Below are 16342 nucleotides of genomic sequence, written 5' to 3' on the forward strand. Positions count from 1 at the left end.
TACAACAGATTTAGACATTACGCACAAAATGAAAAGTAAAACAATAAGTTCTTTATTATTATTATTATTATACTACTATATGACAGCATATTACAAAAAAACAAAGCATTTTTTTCACAGTTAAATAAAAACAGCAAAACATAGATGAAACACAGCAGGCCGTACAGTGGGCGGTTACGAAGTGTTTTGAGTTGGTGTCAACGATTCTATTACAGAGTCGTTTTCTTATTTTTATTATTAACTGTGTTACGTGCAATAATTTCCCCAAAGTGAAGCAAACTGCTTTCATGGTCCCTCGCCACAAGATGCTTTTAAAGACTCACAGGGCTCATTCATGAAGCAGCCTCTACATTTTCCCGTGTTCTGACAGAAGAGCGACACAAGTAGTTCGATCCATCACACCCAGTGCGAAAGACTTGAGCACCTCAAATCTGCATCTAATTTACAGTAGCTGATGAAATTCAACCACCGGTTTATAACCAGGGTTGTTCCAGGAAAGGCAATAGTGGAGTGAAACTTGTTTAATTCCTTCATCATATGACGATGCCTCCTTTTCAATACATCTAGATAAGCTCTGTAACATCAACCACTGGACCCTTTTTTTTACTTTTAACAAAGACAACAAATTCCTCAAAATAACTTTGGTTTATCTCGTGATGACGAAGAACTTTCCAGAGGGGGTCTAACTTGCAGAAAGACATGGTTTGCTAGTGTTTAAACCAAGGTACGATACTCAGAAAGCCAGAAAAGCATAATTAAGCACACTTTCTTGGAGTCGAAAACAGGCAAATGCTGATTAAAGTAATCAATTTTTATTATTTTTTGCAAGTCGTATGAAGAAAAGGCATATTTTTGTATTACTGAGTTTAAATAAATTTGACATCTGTAGCTGTTACCTCAACAGACTGTGCTACACAGCAGTGAAATGTGCTTTAAATTCTGCCCTTTTTTTGTTAAGTACCAATTTATTTTGTGCTTCTGCAGCTGCTGTAGTTTACATTGCTTTGGGTCTGTGGTCAAAACTGAATAAGTTACATCTCAAGACTTTTAATAATTAGACAAAAACTAAATCTACAAGTATTCTTCCCCTTTTTCTCCGTGAAAAACTACATCGAAAAACTTCTACCAGATCCCTCAGCCAGACAGTACTTCCATTTTCCACAATCACCCAGCTCAGTTTTCCCCAAGGCCGCTGTTGTCACAACCAGAGTGTACAAATACGTTAAGTGAGATGTGTAATGCTGCCTGACACATCTGGAAGAGCGTCTCTCCCTGTGGGGATTACATGGACATATGCTCAGGAAGCACGTAGGAGATGTCGTCCCAAGGATGGCGGTACAGACCCTGTTTCAGCCTCTTCTGGTCCAGGTAATGCCCTGATGTGAGACACACACTAGTTAGATGTCTTGTTTTGGTACTTTGAACTTAGTATCATGGCTCTGTCTGAGTGGCACTCACCGATAAAGCCCATACTGCGGCCGAGGACAAAGATCCCATTTAGTGCACCGATCTCCACAAACTCGTCAGCCTCATCTCTGGAACCAGTTCAACATTCATGTGAGAGACAATACTGGACAGTGTGCTCGCCATCAACACAGAAAACAGGCAATGTACTTTTGGCATCCAATATTTTAACTGAATAAAGTGTTTATAACATACAAAAGCATAATATGTTTTTCTGAATTCACAAGATAATAATGTCATTAATACATTAAAACAGGGATTTTTTTTCTCAACACACTGCAATGAATTCGTAAGCACATAAATGTTACTAAATAGGCGTTTGCGGACCAGTGAATCTTTTTCATATTTCTAAGAATCCCCCTTTTTATTGTGTCCGCACTGCAAGAGAGGTAACACTTTACTTGAAGGTATCTACATAAAGTTGACATGACACTGTCATAACTATGACATGACACTATCATGAACTTGTCATAAACATTATGTACATGTCATAAACGTTTATGACTGCTGTCATTAAGTGTCATTCGGTTTTGTAATGACAAGTTGACACTGTTTGGGTTGTCTTGATTATGACAACTTGACATTAATCAAAGTGACATTACCAGAATTTGTCTTTGTCATGACAAGTTGACATTAACAAGAAATGCACCTCTTTTTGTGTTTATGACAAGTTGACATAATGATAAATACTGTTATGACAAACTGGTAATGTCATCCTGGTTAATGTCAAGTTGTCATAATAAGGACATCCCAAACAAATTTAATGTCAACTTATCACGACAAAGACAACTTCTGGTAATGTCACTTTGATTAATGTCAACTTGTCATTACAAAGACCAAATGACACTTAATGACGGCAGTCATAAACGTTTATGACATGTACATAATGTTCATGACAGGTTCATGACCGTGTCATGTCACTCTTATGTAGATACCTTCAAGTAAAGTGTTACCGCAAGAGCTAGGAACAATCGGAGTTCTTAGAACGCTGTTTTGAAGAGGGTTTCGTAGCTCCTATTCCAGCAAAGGTATTCTGGTGGCACAAAAGGAACCATGAGCAACGCAAGTGTGCTGTGATCCGTCAAATACATGAGCCAACGCAGCACCAGCAACCGCCAATTTTAGGCTCAGTTGAGACCAAAGATTCGCGACGAGACGTAACCATTTTAGAAAGTTGCAGAGAAAAGTTGCAGCGGTGTGAACTGGTCGTCTGAGCTCGACTCAAATAGGCTGATGGTGTCACCTGCAACTCAGTCAAATCTCCAGCAGCTGGTTTTAGAGCGTAAAGCACATCACCTGTTTCTACAGCCAATCAGCTTGTAGTGAAGTCAGTTGGTCCGAAAACGCCTTATGTATTTGTAAACAGCTATAACTCCTTTTGTAGGAACTGAAAAGTGGAAGCTGATGAATAATAAATAATGAATGCCAATATAGTAAAACACTGTTGTTGTAATAATATTACATATGTTGTGTAATTTGATGTTCTTACCGCGTGAAGCCACCACACGTCCTCAGCAGGTCCACAAAGGCGACACCAATAAAACCGTCTACGTTGAGGATCAGGTTGGGTTTCTGAAAATAAGACAGGAAGTCAATTTATCTAAATGTCAGAGGAGTATGAGTACACCAGACAACTTGCCCAGTTTAACAGGAAAAGGAGGAACAGTCGAAGATGTCACATTAAAATGTTGTGCGTTTGTCACTAAAATGATCTAACTGGAAGATCTGAACACGAAGTAGTGTCCTTTACTTATTTCACTGTCCAGATGGTGTCTTTTCTGCCACACCTGTCCCTCAGGACTATTTGATTTCAATAGATTTTGCTTTCTCAAGAAGGGATAGGAATCAAGAACCCTGAGCTTATCGATTCCTTTTATTGATGCCGGCATGTTTTTCTGACAGCTGCGCAAAAACAGTGACGTCAAGCTCATATCTCTATCTATGCTGCTTGAAACAACAAGGAGTCATGTCAATGAGGAAGAAACAGTCCAAAGTGTGGCTTCAATTTATGAGAAAGTAAACAACAGTGCTGCTTGTAATGTCTGGAAAATGCTAATTTCATCTTTCTAGACAACATGGGCCTATATTCCAGGAATGCCATGTATTTGACACATGTATTTGCACAAGTGTCACTGCTTCCCAACCAAGCAGCACATCTGTTGCTGAGGGTAAATGTCCTGTTGTAGCAACATCAGTGCCTCACAGACAGGCTTAATAGATTTCTTCTTTGACTGTGAAAACCTAAATGAAAACAAACACTGTCATTTCATCTATTTAAGATGAGATAATAAAACACTTGCCAACAGTCAATGCTGAAAACCTGCGTAGGCCTTCTGTATTCCACACAGAGAATTGATTGGGAATACGGGAATCGACCAAAAAAAAACCTGAACTTTAGGCAGAATTGATAATGGCACTGGTATCAATAAAATCCTATCAGTTCCCATCCCTCTTCTCAAAGAACAAAGTCTTCACATGTTTTTATTCACTCTTTGTGATTCAGCTGACAAGTACCTTGGAGGTGGTGATCTTCTCTACGTCCAGGGCGTAGTCCAGCAGCTGGGTGGAGGTAAAATGCTGCTTCACAAAGTCCTTCAGAATCTGTACCCGCATGTCGGGGTTGTTGATCTGAAAACAGAGACAAACTGGGTTACGATTTGTGTCTTGTTTCTTGAAATAAAAGATCTGAACTGTAACTGTAAATGATCTCTTTATTTTAGTTCTAACCTAAAGAAGAATTATGCAGAGATATAACCTTAACAACTTTACACTGTAATCTAAAACACCACATCCTTTATGGCTCCTGATGATGCAATTTGAGATAAAATGAAAAGCTGAGCGCTGCATACTGATTTGACTCTGTGGCCAATGCCCATGATCAGCTTGCCGTCCTTCTTCATCTTGTTGACAAACTCCATGGGCAGCATGCCGCTGTCAAACGCCTTGCTGAACTGCTTCGCCGCCGCATCCAGAGCACCTCCAAAACGGTCCCCCTGGAATTCATGAATAAATCATGTTTCAGTATAAAATCAGGTTTAACGACATGGTCCAAGTGACAATGTGTAGTGAGTGAGAAAAAAATGGCTGCACAGTGTAAGTGTGTGTGAGCGGAACTGACGATGGTGAGCAGTCCAGACGTGAGGCTTGAGATAAGGTCCTTGCCGGCACGAGCACAGACGATGGTGTTGTGAGCACCAGAGACGGCAGGCCCGTGATCAGCAGTCACCATCAGGCACATCTCAATGAACTGGCAGGCGTAGCGCGGCAACCTGGACAGAAACACAGTTTATTCCACTGAATATATATTTGTAAAACACTTCTTTTTGTAACTGATGAACACCACCACTGTGATACCAACCTGCGTTGGAACCAAAGCAAGCCCAGCACTCCTCCTAAACCCATCTCCTCTTTAAAGACCTCAGTGATGGGCATGCCAGCGTAGATGAGCTCCTGGCCTCGTTCGTCACAGATGCTCGTCATGAATGAGGCTGGCTTACGGATCAGGCCCAACTCCTGGAGCGGTCAAACAGACAGAAGATGGGTTATTACACAGATAATGAGCAGACAGTGAAAAGATATATATATAGTGTAGCACTTTTTACACAGAGATTGCGTGACAGGGCCGTTATGATGCCTTTTAATTACCCCAGCTTTGCTTTTTTACACAAAACCAAACAATGTCATTATGTTGACCCGGTGTGTGATTTTCAGTTGCATGCCGGCAAAAGAGGCGTGACATGTAACACAACAGTGGGCCTCTAGTGTGATATATAACATACACTTCAGCAGTGCTTCCTAAATAACAACAATAGCATAACATGCCAATAACAATCATTTACCGTCCCTGTTATATGGCAGCTGACTTCATCCTCTCTTTGGAGGGTAAAAAGCTCGCTGATCTTATGGTCTCCCAGATTTGTAGACATTTTCGACTGCTGTTCTTCTCCTTTTTTTTTTTTAAAAGTATAAATTCATCTTTATTTGATACAATAATTATATGGAGTATGTATGTTCTAGATTTTCATTATAAAAGTTGTAGAAAATATATTTCATAGTATATAAATAACATAAAAATAAATTCAATTGCACCACAAATTATGTGAAATTATGAAAATAACATTAGGAAAATAAAAACCTCCAGGGTCTGCTAAACAAATGGAGTGAAACTGAAATGTCTAAATAAATCTAAAAGTTTTTGCCAACTTAGATTTTTTCAATTTTCAGTAGTCAAGTCAAGTACATTTTAAAATCAGTATCTTTAAAAAATATAAAAGGAGGGTAGTCGTGTTTTGTTTTTGTTTTTTTTTAAAAAAGGTATCATTTTTGTTTTACGACTTTGATGGGACAGTACCTAAGTGTGAAAGGGGGAGAGAGAGAGGGGGGATGACATGCAGCAAAGGACTGCAGGACAGAATCGAATCAGCAGTCCCTGCAGCAAGGACATTGCCTTTGTACATGGGACGCTACCCACTGAGCTACTGGATGCCCCAAGGAGTGCAGTCTTTTAGGCCAAATCAATTTATACATATAGAATTTTTCTAAAATAATGATCAAGTCAATTATGTACTTTTCATCAGCTAACGCCTCTTCTTTGAGTTAGCTGCTAACTGCCACGTGCTGCTATTTAAATCTCCAGGCAGTGGGTCGCACACATGATGCATCGTCACAATGGCACGCCATCCCCATCCTGCCAGCTGTCCCCTTATTCACAGACGTCACTTTGATGCTGTTACAACCTCCGCTAATGGCTTAAAGGCGAGACAACTCTGTTCCTCCATTAAATGATTGTACCTTTTATAAAGAGCGGTGAGGCAGTCTGTTAAAGGGGCTAATGTAAGCCTATAAGTGACAAGAAATTGCAGTACAGAAACAAAAGCAAACTGACATGGTGGAGGTATGAGAAGTTGATTATCTAACTGTTAAGTGTCTCATTGATTTAATACATAGGTCTCAATTCTTTACAAAACACAATGACCTTACAATATTTTTTGTTCATATTCTGTTTCATGTGTTTATGCTGAAAAATGAATATTGGCTAATATAGACCGTTACTGGCCTTTAAAATCAATTTGCTATTGGCCGCTGGTTTAAATAACCAAAATAAACCAATATATTTCCATAATTAATAAACTGTTAAAACTTTTCACCTGTCATCACCGCATTACACAATAAAAATAAATTAAATTAAAAAAAATAAGTGAACCATCTTCCAGCACCTCTAAAGCGCTCTAATTTAAATTAAATTAATAAATAAAAATGGATAATCTTGAGATTTAAACTGTTACCATACCACATTCAACAACTATTTAATTCTTCAGCGGCTAACACAGATGTTGTTAAGAAAAAAAAGAAAGAAAAAAAAAGAGGCCATTTTTGGGTTTACTAAGTAAGGAGTAATGGTTACGTTTCTTACCCTGGCCCAGGAGTAATCCATAGGCACTGTTGGAGGAGGCACCTCCTGGGCAGGAATGATGGTCCCATTGGCCACCAGGTCGTCATACACGGTCCTGTTTCACCATAGATTCACAATATCAGTTAAAAACCCTAAAAACAATTCAGTGACAAACTCTGGTGTGACTGTGTGATGAACGTCTCACTTGATGACATCCCCCAGTTCATCAAAGCTCTTCGGTACATAAGCTCCAGCATCCCTCAGAGCCTGGTTCTTGGCTAATGCTGTTTCTGAGGCCTGGTTGGCGCAGGCTCCTGCATGGCCAAACTGAACCTGAAGATGGCAGCATGACACTGTTGAGATATTCCCTCCGAACCACAACAACAAAATCCATAGCCAGTCATTTCAACACAGCCACCACACCTCTGAGGCGAACATGGTGGCGCAGGTTCCGATACACCAGCACACCACAGGCTTGGTTATCCTGCCCTCTCTGATGCCTTGGCAGATCTTGTACTCCTCTGTGCCTCCAATCTGAGGGGTCAGAGTGACAGAGATGTTAAAATGTGAATTGTTTTTAGTCATTGCCTTTTGTAAATTAAAGTTGATGGTCATCTGAAAATATGAACATCCATGGAGCTGCTCTCACCTCTCCCAGCACTATTATCATCTTGACCCCTGGAGTGTCCTCGTAACGGATGACGTGGTCCATGAAGGTGGAGCCTGGATATCTGGACAGATAGGACCAAACACAAGCACTTAAAAGTCTTTCAGATGACAAATTTCTGTGGATGATGTATGATGATGATGTATTTTGTGTCAAGTGCTAAGGCTCTGCAAGTTGTCAGTCATCGTATCAAACAGACCCCATATTCGATAAACAGTTGTGATTGGCTCTACTCATGTCAGGCTGGCTGGAAATCTGTGAGGACCAGAATCAGATGCACCTGCTAGAGCCAATAAAACACAAGCTCACAGATTCATCTGGTTCCCAGGCAAATAAATTATCTAAAAATCCCCAAACTTACACTTTCACAACAGGCTTCAATAAGACAACTGTCTCTGAGCAAATATTTGAATAAGATGCATATAAGTTTGTGTACCTGTCTCCTCCGATGGCCACACCTTCATAGACGCCGTCTGTGGTGCGGGAGATGATGTTGTTCAGCTCGTTGGACATGCCCCCAGAGCGCGACACATATGCCACGCTGCCAGGGCGATACAGTTTGGAGGCCAGGATGTTGTCCAGCATGCCACCTGTGTTGCCGATCTTAAAACAGCCTGGCTTGATGCCGCCGACCTGGAGGACAGAAAATACTGGGTATCAAATGAACTTATCTGTGCCAGGTGAAAGTGATCATTATTCGTCGTACATACATTAATGATTAAACATATCTACACGCTCTCATAACGACACCATGACTGCTGCATTCACAGTTACTGCAGCACTTTGAAACACTCCCTTTAGTAATCGTCTCTGTTAGTGAGATATGTCTGCATACCGTAGCAGGGCCGATGATAGTGACACCTTTCTCATCAGCCATCTTGATCAGCTTCCTTGTCTGAGCTTCAGGGATGCCCTCAGCGATGATAGCAATTGTGTGGATCTGAAAACACAATCAGATAACAGAGCCAACTTTCATATCTAGCTGAATATTTATGCAGCCATGCATGAGCTTATATGTAAGCATGGTACGTCTTTCCACCTGCGGGTACTGCATGGACTCCACAGTGCTGTCGAAGGCTGAGCGCAGTGAAGCAAAGCTAATCAGGACGTCCACCTCGGAGTGCTTCTTCATGGCGTCGGCCATGTTCTTATAGACCGGCACCAGGATCTCTTTGTGGCCCCAGTAGAACTTCTGCTTATGATCCCCACTAGGAAACGTAGAAATTACAGAAATAAATATATACAAATATATTTTTACTTCCCAAGAGCAGTCTGGTTTGCAACTTTGGAGATCTATGGTAACCACTGATGTTACATCGGCTACATTCACAGTGCGGGGCTTAAAGCTCAACTCAGATTATTCCCCCAGAACTGATCTTTCCGGGGTTTCCCACACATTCATTTATTCATGGCAGTGCACTACGATAACACGTGTTAATTTTACAAATTAATCATTTTTTTGTTGGAGCTGGAATATTCATTAGGAGTGCTATTGGAATATGTATAGAAAACCACACTCTCACAAGGCAGAGTGTACTCTAGGCAGAGACGGAGCAGCAGAACGTCAGGCACAGTGAAAGTAAAATTTAACTGTTCATTTCACTGGGTCTAAAAGTTTGTTTTCACTTGCCACTGTAGCAGCTGCTCCTCTTATCAGTCAGTCTAATCTGATCTGATCAGCTCTGACCAGATTGACTGATCAACTAACTCGCAACTCAAAACTCCACAAACTGGGGAAAAACAGAGGAAAAAAACTCATGGAGATTTCCGCGGTGCGTTCACGGACCCGCAAAAATCTTTAATTTAGAGAGGTGATACAGAATGATAAAAGGGACACATACAAATTACTACAAAGGGTGTGAGTAGGATAATCAAATTCTGTCAATAAAAATCTTGTCTTCGGATCTTTTAGGCTCAGTTTCCTAAGAAAAGTACAATAGAGTCGAGCACAGGCATTTCATCAAGATGAAATATGACTTGATAAACGATATGAAGACAAGTTAAAGCAGAAAATTAAGATAAATATATCACAACTAGAAGTTAATACTTGCTCAAAACAGTTGACCGTAGTGCAGGGTGTCTACAGGTATCAGACAATTAAATCATGTTTTAATTATTTAAGCATCACAGGTAAGCAGGTTTTGTAGGTAAGTAGCATATGGTCTTGTGAAGAGGTACAGTAAGTGTTGTGTAGGAACATGGTTATTAGAGTGAATTAAGTTGATCTACATTTTGCCAACAGGTGAGTCCAAGTATAAAGTAAAATGACAGTATTACAGTTTTCTTTAAAGATTTGTAACATTAGAAATGTGGAATTTTACATAGAAAGGCTTCACTCATTTTCACAAATAGATGTATAAATGAATTTAGACAAAATGTTTGTAGTTGTTAAGAGCTCACAAATTCAAATTTAAGACTATTTAATGACTTTTAAGGCCTCATTGTTAGTTAGTATTGTCAGTTATTTACACGGTGATGAAATAGTCCGTGTAGTTTTCCTAACAGTATTTGCATCATGGGTGTGAATTACAACACCCATCACACACCCGATATCAGCAGTGAAACAGTATTTAGGACAATCTGATGTGACATTAAAGTTCCTCTGTTGATTACTTACATTAAGACAATTACTTTTTGTATTACCAGTTTTCTGAAATGCTTTGTTTAAATATGCAAATGAGGCCTTATCTAATTAAATCTGCACATCAGAAAATATTGTCAACAGCCATAAGTAAATCAATTTTCCCCATGTTTGTAGGAACAAAGTGTTATATAAATCAGGCTATAAATGATATATGAACAAACCCATGTGTAAAAAACCTTCAGAATATATATGGGAATAAAACTGAAAAGTTTGGTGTTATGTAAGAGATACTGCAGTAGAGTTTTCTACCTCAGAGTATGAGATAAAAATGGCCATTTTCTGAAAACTAAGACACTACATGTGAATAGGATAATTGTTTTAACTGATAGATATCACCATGAAACTCACTTACATTGAGACCACTACTTTATGGATTTCAAGTTTTCTGAATTTTTTGTTTAAATATGCAAATTATGCTCAAATATGAGCTTATTGTATGTTTTAGGACAAAAATCTGATTTAAAACAAACACCTAAATGTGTTTTCTGGATGTTTTCTTTAGAGATGTACCGATACCACTTTTGCCTTCCCAATACCGATTACGATCCCTGAACCTTAGGTATCTGCAGATACCGAGTATCGATCCGATACCAGCATGTAAAATAAAAATGGATGGGATATCAATTGTTGTATGTCTCAACTCCTAAAACTCTATGTAAAATATTAAGAAATAAATACATAATAGTAGAATGTATGCCATGAAATTTTTTTAATTATTATTATCCAGTGTTGACACAGATCAAGACACAGATTAAAGTGTAGCCACACAATTTGGTAAAGAAGACATTTTAAAGGCTACAGTAGAATGCTTTTTAAATTCCGCTCCGTTTCCGTTTCGTTTCGCCTGTAGCGTGCGTATGCATAATGACGTGAGGCATTACGTGGTATCGGACTGGTCATAGGCTGTACTCGCCGATACCCGATACCGCATTTTAGGCAGTATCGGAGGCATTTCCAAGACTGGTATTGGTGCAACTCTAGTTTTCTTTCCACTCGTCTGTAGAAAAAGATGTGTAACAGCTGCACAATAGCCTGAAATCTCAAAATTGACTAGTGCATGACCAGTTTTGTAAGTTTTGTACTTGAGATCCTGGGGAACCTACGTGAAGGGGTAGACCATGGCTGCCACCGAGGGTTCCTCCCGGGAGCACACGTAGTCGAAGTCCAGCATGCCTTGCACGGCTCGTGTTTGCATGCCCCAGACTATGGTCTTTGTTTGTTTTCTGAAGAGCGTGGTGGCTTTGGCTGTAACAACGAGACGGCAGAGAGAGGGGGACACACACAGAGAGAAAGAGAGCATGAGTCAAGTTAGAGCTGGAAACAGAAATAAAAACCACCACAAGCGTGAGGAGGGGGAGGGGGGCGGGGTCAGGCTGAGGAGAATAGCAGGAATGGGGATGGTAACAAGCAGATTACAGAGAGTACTCACTCTGAGGACAGAGATACAGGAGGTAGAGAAAATAACTTCTCATTGCAATAAAAGCACCACCGCTTCAAGAGGAAGGTCGTGTTTCTCTTTGCTGATGCAGTTTTTTTTGGATTTTATAACCAATGCGCTGTAATTTGGGCACAGTACATATGTCTTTAGCTGACAAATTACATTAAACCTAATAAGTGTGATCAAGTTATTCTCCAGGACACCTCCAGGACACACAGTTGAAAGGATTAATTTGGGTTCCCATGATGTTAAAATGAAAATGGCAGCTGCATTGTCTGAGACAGACAATTAGTGACTTGGTTTGACCATCAAGGGGCCGATGTATTTTTACATTTTCCCCCTTAATATCAATGACTGTATTCCAATGGTGATTTTACATCCCTGTTTTTTCCAAATGCAAAAAGCTTTTTCTACCGTTTGTTAGAAACATCAACCTACCAATGACCAAGCCAGAAAACCCCGTAAGCCTTGATTGTTGGTGACAAAGGTGTCCATTAGTAACTCAATGAATGCATTATAAGCCAAGGTCCAGACACCAAAGCAACCCAGCAGCAGTGCAAGAAAAACAGAGAACCTGAAATATTTAAATGTCCATGGTCAGTGTGAGTTAAAGGGACACAACCCTGCGACAGATGTGGGTGTCACGTTCGGTTTAAAGAGCATGATGTCTTGTTAGTGTACAATGTGGTTTGAAGCATTTGTTGTTAATCACCATCTTGCCACACATTTGTTCCAGTCCTCCCAAGCCTCTCCTCTCTGTCCAGACTCCCTGCCTTCTGTGGTTCTCTGATCTGAGCCAAAGGAAGCTGTGCACAGAGCTACCAACTGTGCAGCACTATCACGGCCTCTGACTGAGGGCTACAGAGCAACAAGTAGTTTTCTAGGGTTTCTGCAATTAATCATATTATTTTTAAGATATTTTTAAGACTATAGACGGAGATTTTTATTCATTCCTGTATGATGGCAAACCAGCGAGGTTCTTTAGACCAACTGGTCCGGCCACAGGGTCCAGATTCCTCCTTAATCATTAGTTCAACGTCCACACAGATTAATACTTTAAGTGTCACACTTGTGTTTGACCATATTGTCGAGGTAGTTTGCCATCTCTGTGAAATAGCTGTTCATTAGTCACTTAATCTACAGCAGGAATTGCACTTCAAAATAAAAGCTCTGTGCCGGAAATTGAATGTACTTAAAAATAGAGTGTGTTCTTTACAAACTTGACATGTTTGTGAGTCACTTGTGGTCCATTCAGAATGGACTCACCAGTATCCACCAGTTGGGAACCACTGCTTTAGACCTTTCAAGACCTGCAAGTATCCTGGTTTCAGGTTGAAGCTGGTCTTTAAAGGGGAAGCAAATGAAACAATCGATTTTGTGCAGCTGTGGTGGGCCATTGTTTTGTCTTGAGGTTCCCGTACAATTAAATTCTGATAATATTAAATGTCTTCTAGGGTTGGGCGACTGGATGAAATAAACTGGCTGTAGGTGGCTGGCTGAGCACATCGCACGTTGTTTTTTTTGGGGGGGTGATTACTGTCATTTTATTTTCAGGGTTCCTACACATTTGGAATTTCAAAATTCCATACTTTTCCATACCCTAATTTCTAGACATCTCAGCGTTTTTGTTTTGTTTTGTTTAATCAGATAATATGTGACATCTGAGTAAATATATCAGTGTGTCATATTTCACATCATATTTAATTATTCTTAATAGGCGATTGTAGCCAAGTACCATAATGGCATGCAAATAAAAACTCAGGTAAGTTCAATGTCTGGGCTGAGGCAAAAAGGCTGGGACTCTGGATGCAAGCGATGCAGTAACGAGACATCGGTGTTTTTTCCTTTAATGTGGCTCAGAATTGCCCTCTCCCCATGTTGCTGATGTCAAACGATTTCACACAAAGCTTGCATCTATCTCTGTGTGCGAATTGGGAATCCTTGACCAACCAGTATTTATATACGGTATTGTCGAGCCATCCATCCAAAAACTTGAATCTACCCATTGTGAACCACGTGAAACTCGTCTTCTTGTCGAAGGTGCGGTGTTGGAGTGAATCTTGAGACCTGGGGGGCTGGAGGAGGGTCATGGGGCAGCGGACTGGACATACCATGTCAATCAGGTAAAAAGGGCGGTATGTTTTCTGAGACGTTTGCTCTTACACAAACTGTGCTTGGCCCGGCATAAAACTCGATCCGGATTGATTAAATTATTTTTGGAAATACCTCATTTTCTATTTTAGAAAAGCGGTAATAGTCTGGAAACATGAATATTTTTCCATACTTTATTTTTCATTTTCCATAATTTTTAATACCTGGAAATTGATCAAATTTATTTCCATACTTTTCCATACTTGCGTAGGAACCCTGTATTTTGCTAATGTAATGATCTGCCTCCAAAGGACGAGAAAGAGCCACGGCTCAACGTGCAGCTAAACACAAAGTGTGAGGACAGGCCTGGCTATGTGAGACTGCCCAGCGACGGACTCTTGTTCAGCAAGCTAACACTTAGCGCAAGGAGAGCGGCAACAGCTGAGAGAGACAGCAGGGAAGAACAGTGAGTAGAGTCAGCATATTTTCGCATCTAACTTTGTAAATTAAGAATTTATTTTGACCGAACCAGAGTTGGCGATTGACTGAACAATGGAAAAACTAAGAGTGAGTTTTATTTTGTGTCTGTCAAGTCTGAATGAAGTGTGTTTTGTGCTGAGTTAACAAGGCAGGTAAGCTCATCTGAGTTCAGTGAAAGAGAGAAACTTCAGTATATTTTTCAGTTTAATAAGGAAAATAGATGTAGGAATATTTCCTTTCTCGACATTTTGTGAGTTTATTTATTAGACTAAAAGCTAAGAAAGCTTGTGGGCTGAAGTGAACTCGCAGCATGACTATAACGGCAAACGCAGGTTGACGTTGGCCGGTTGGTAAATTCAAATGAATTTCCAAACCCAGATGTCTGCCGTGATTTATTTTCAAAACACTTTTATATTGTACCAGGCAATTTAAAGATGATTCACTAATGTCAATTTGGATGGAAATGCTTCAATAAATTTATGTTCATACACATATCAGCACCCCTTCAGGTGAATAAGCCACCATAAGAATGCGAAAAAGGACAGACTGCGGAGGAACAACATCAAACAGACAAAAAATGGGAAGGCAAGGAGAAGTGGACAGAGGGCGGAGAGGGCAGGAGGACAGGCTTTTCACACCCTTCCATACCTCCGCTGCAGCCTGAAGAGGCTTGCGCTTCTGTGACCCCCATGGCACGGGAACACAAAGTACGACAAAATGAGCACAAAAAAAAAAGAGAAAAGGATGAGTGCATCTTTACCTCATTCACTGAACAGTTTGGTGCATTCTGTAAACTGAGCTTCATCTCTGAGAACACTTCATAAAAAGCACACTAGAGGAAAGACCATGCAGAGCTCAGCTGCTACAGAGCATGCTCTTACTGTGAAAAGCCACCTAAAAAGTTTAGTCTATCCACAACAGCCTACAATAAAACTATCTCTAAACAACAGCACACAACTCAGTCTAAAGATGACAAACCTTCTCTTGTATTGATGAGTCTCAGCATTAGGAAACTATACCAAAATCTTATTGCTGAAGAATATAACGTCCCCACTGGACTAATGAGGCTCTGATGCAAACAGGTGGCCTCAAACACAGACACACACCCTCCAGGATTAGTTGTGCAAGCAGTAAGAAGACAGAGGCAGACCGATGTAGAGTGTGTGTGGCAGCCGAGCGCAGTGTGGGCATGGCACACCCATCACTTACCTTTCCAATCGCCCGTGACTGCATTCTTCAGAGGCAACAGTATAGAATGAAGAGCGTCTTAGAGAAATGAGCGTAAGAAAGACGAGGGTGAGTGGACAGTTTATGCAGCAAAATGAGAAGAGCAGGAGGGAGAAATAGACAGAAAATTAAAACGCAGGACAGCAGAGAGGGAGAGGAACACAGAAATACAGGGAGGGAGACACAGAAAGAAAATTAAAATGCAGAACAGCTGTGGGGGAGAGAAATACAGAAATACAGGGAGGGAGAAATACACGACGCAAGGGTAAATGAAATGAAAAAGCAGCAGTGTATGAGTACATATGGAGTCTTGCTGATAAGCAGCTGTGGAGAGGTGAGCGCCACTGTGTTAGCTACCTGCTGGGACACCTGCTTTGCACTTCTTAGCCGGTGTGACATCGTTAGACGTTCTCGGCTCAGAGAATGAAGCTGTCCTTGTTGCAGCTGGAGTCTGGTGCAGAAAACAGAGAAACAAATATGTTATTCCAAACATTTACAAAACCTTCAGAGAAGAAATGGTAGCAGGAAACAAACAATTTCCCTCATACACTAAAATTTCACTAACATTTTTCCATTTCTACTATATGTACAGCATGTGTGAATTTATCATGCAACAATATAGCTTTGACAGCAGGTATACATTGTGAAAAGAACATGGAGGACCACAGTTAACAAATAAAAGAGGAGGTTAAAGAGCAAACGGGCTATATAAAAGGCTACAGCGCTATACAATAGAGCTACTTCAAATACGGTCAAAAGTCCAAACCTTTGAGTGTTTCAACATGCACTGTATCGCAAGTAAATAAACATGAATTGTATTGCAAGTAAATAAATTACCTTAAACATACAACAACTACAGGTGGACAAAAGGTGCGTATATACTTGTGCAATCTCTAATTTTAACTCGCACAAATGCTAAAATTAGTTAAGTGGATTTAC

The 16342-nt window shown here is 40.3% G+C and overlaps 1 protein-coding gene across 3 annotated transcripts in view; it reads right to left on the reverse strand.

Annotated features, from left to right (window-relative positions):
- Positions 1–29: 29 nt before the first annotated feature.
- The window catches only part of LOC125880863 (ATP-citrate synthase-like), a 33651-nt gene continuing 17338 nt past the window's right edge, over positions 30–16342 (reverse strand). Inside the window, exons 13-30 of one of the 3 annotated variants that reach the window (XM_049563660.1) lie at positions 15761–15854; positions 15386–15442; positions 14825–14854; positions 11271–11412; positions 8563–8731; positions 8359–8463; positions 7960–8156; positions 7506–7587; positions 7280–7390; positions 7062–7189; positions 6878–6971; positions 4823–4977; positions 4583–4733; positions 4314–4457; positions 3979–4092; positions 2954–3036; positions 1459–1535; positions 30–1376 (exon numbers count right to left, since the gene is read on the reverse strand). In XM_049563660.1, the coding sequence (XP_049419617.1) occupies positions 1282–1376; positions 1459–1535; positions 2954–3036; positions 3979–4092; positions 4314–4457; positions 4583–4733; positions 4823–4977; positions 6878–6971; positions 7062–7189; positions 7280–7390; positions 7506–7587; positions 7960–8156; positions 8359–8463; positions 8563–8731; positions 11271–11412; positions 14825–14854; positions 15386–15442; positions 15761–15854 (2028 nt within the window). In that variant the 3' untranslated portion in view covers positions 30–1281. The remainder of the gene's footprint in view (positions 1377–1458; positions 1536–2953; positions 3037–3978; positions 4093–4313; positions 4458–4582; positions 4734–4822; positions 4978–6877; positions 6972–7061; positions 7190–7279; positions 7391–7505; positions 7588–7959; positions 8157–8358; positions 8464–8562; positions 8732–11270; positions 11413–14824; positions 14855–15385; positions 15443–15760; positions 15855–16342) is intronic. The other 2 variants (XM_049563661.1, XM_049563662.1) reach the window with 2 other exon arrangements.

The sequence above is a fragment of the Epinephelus fuscoguttatus genome, linkage group LG20 (genome assembly GCF_011397635.1).
Source record: "Epinephelus fuscoguttatus linkage group LG20, E.fuscoguttatus.final_Chr_v1".
NCBI lineage: Eukaryota > Metazoa > Chordata > Actinopteri > Perciformes > Serranidae > Epinephelus > Epinephelus fuscoguttatus.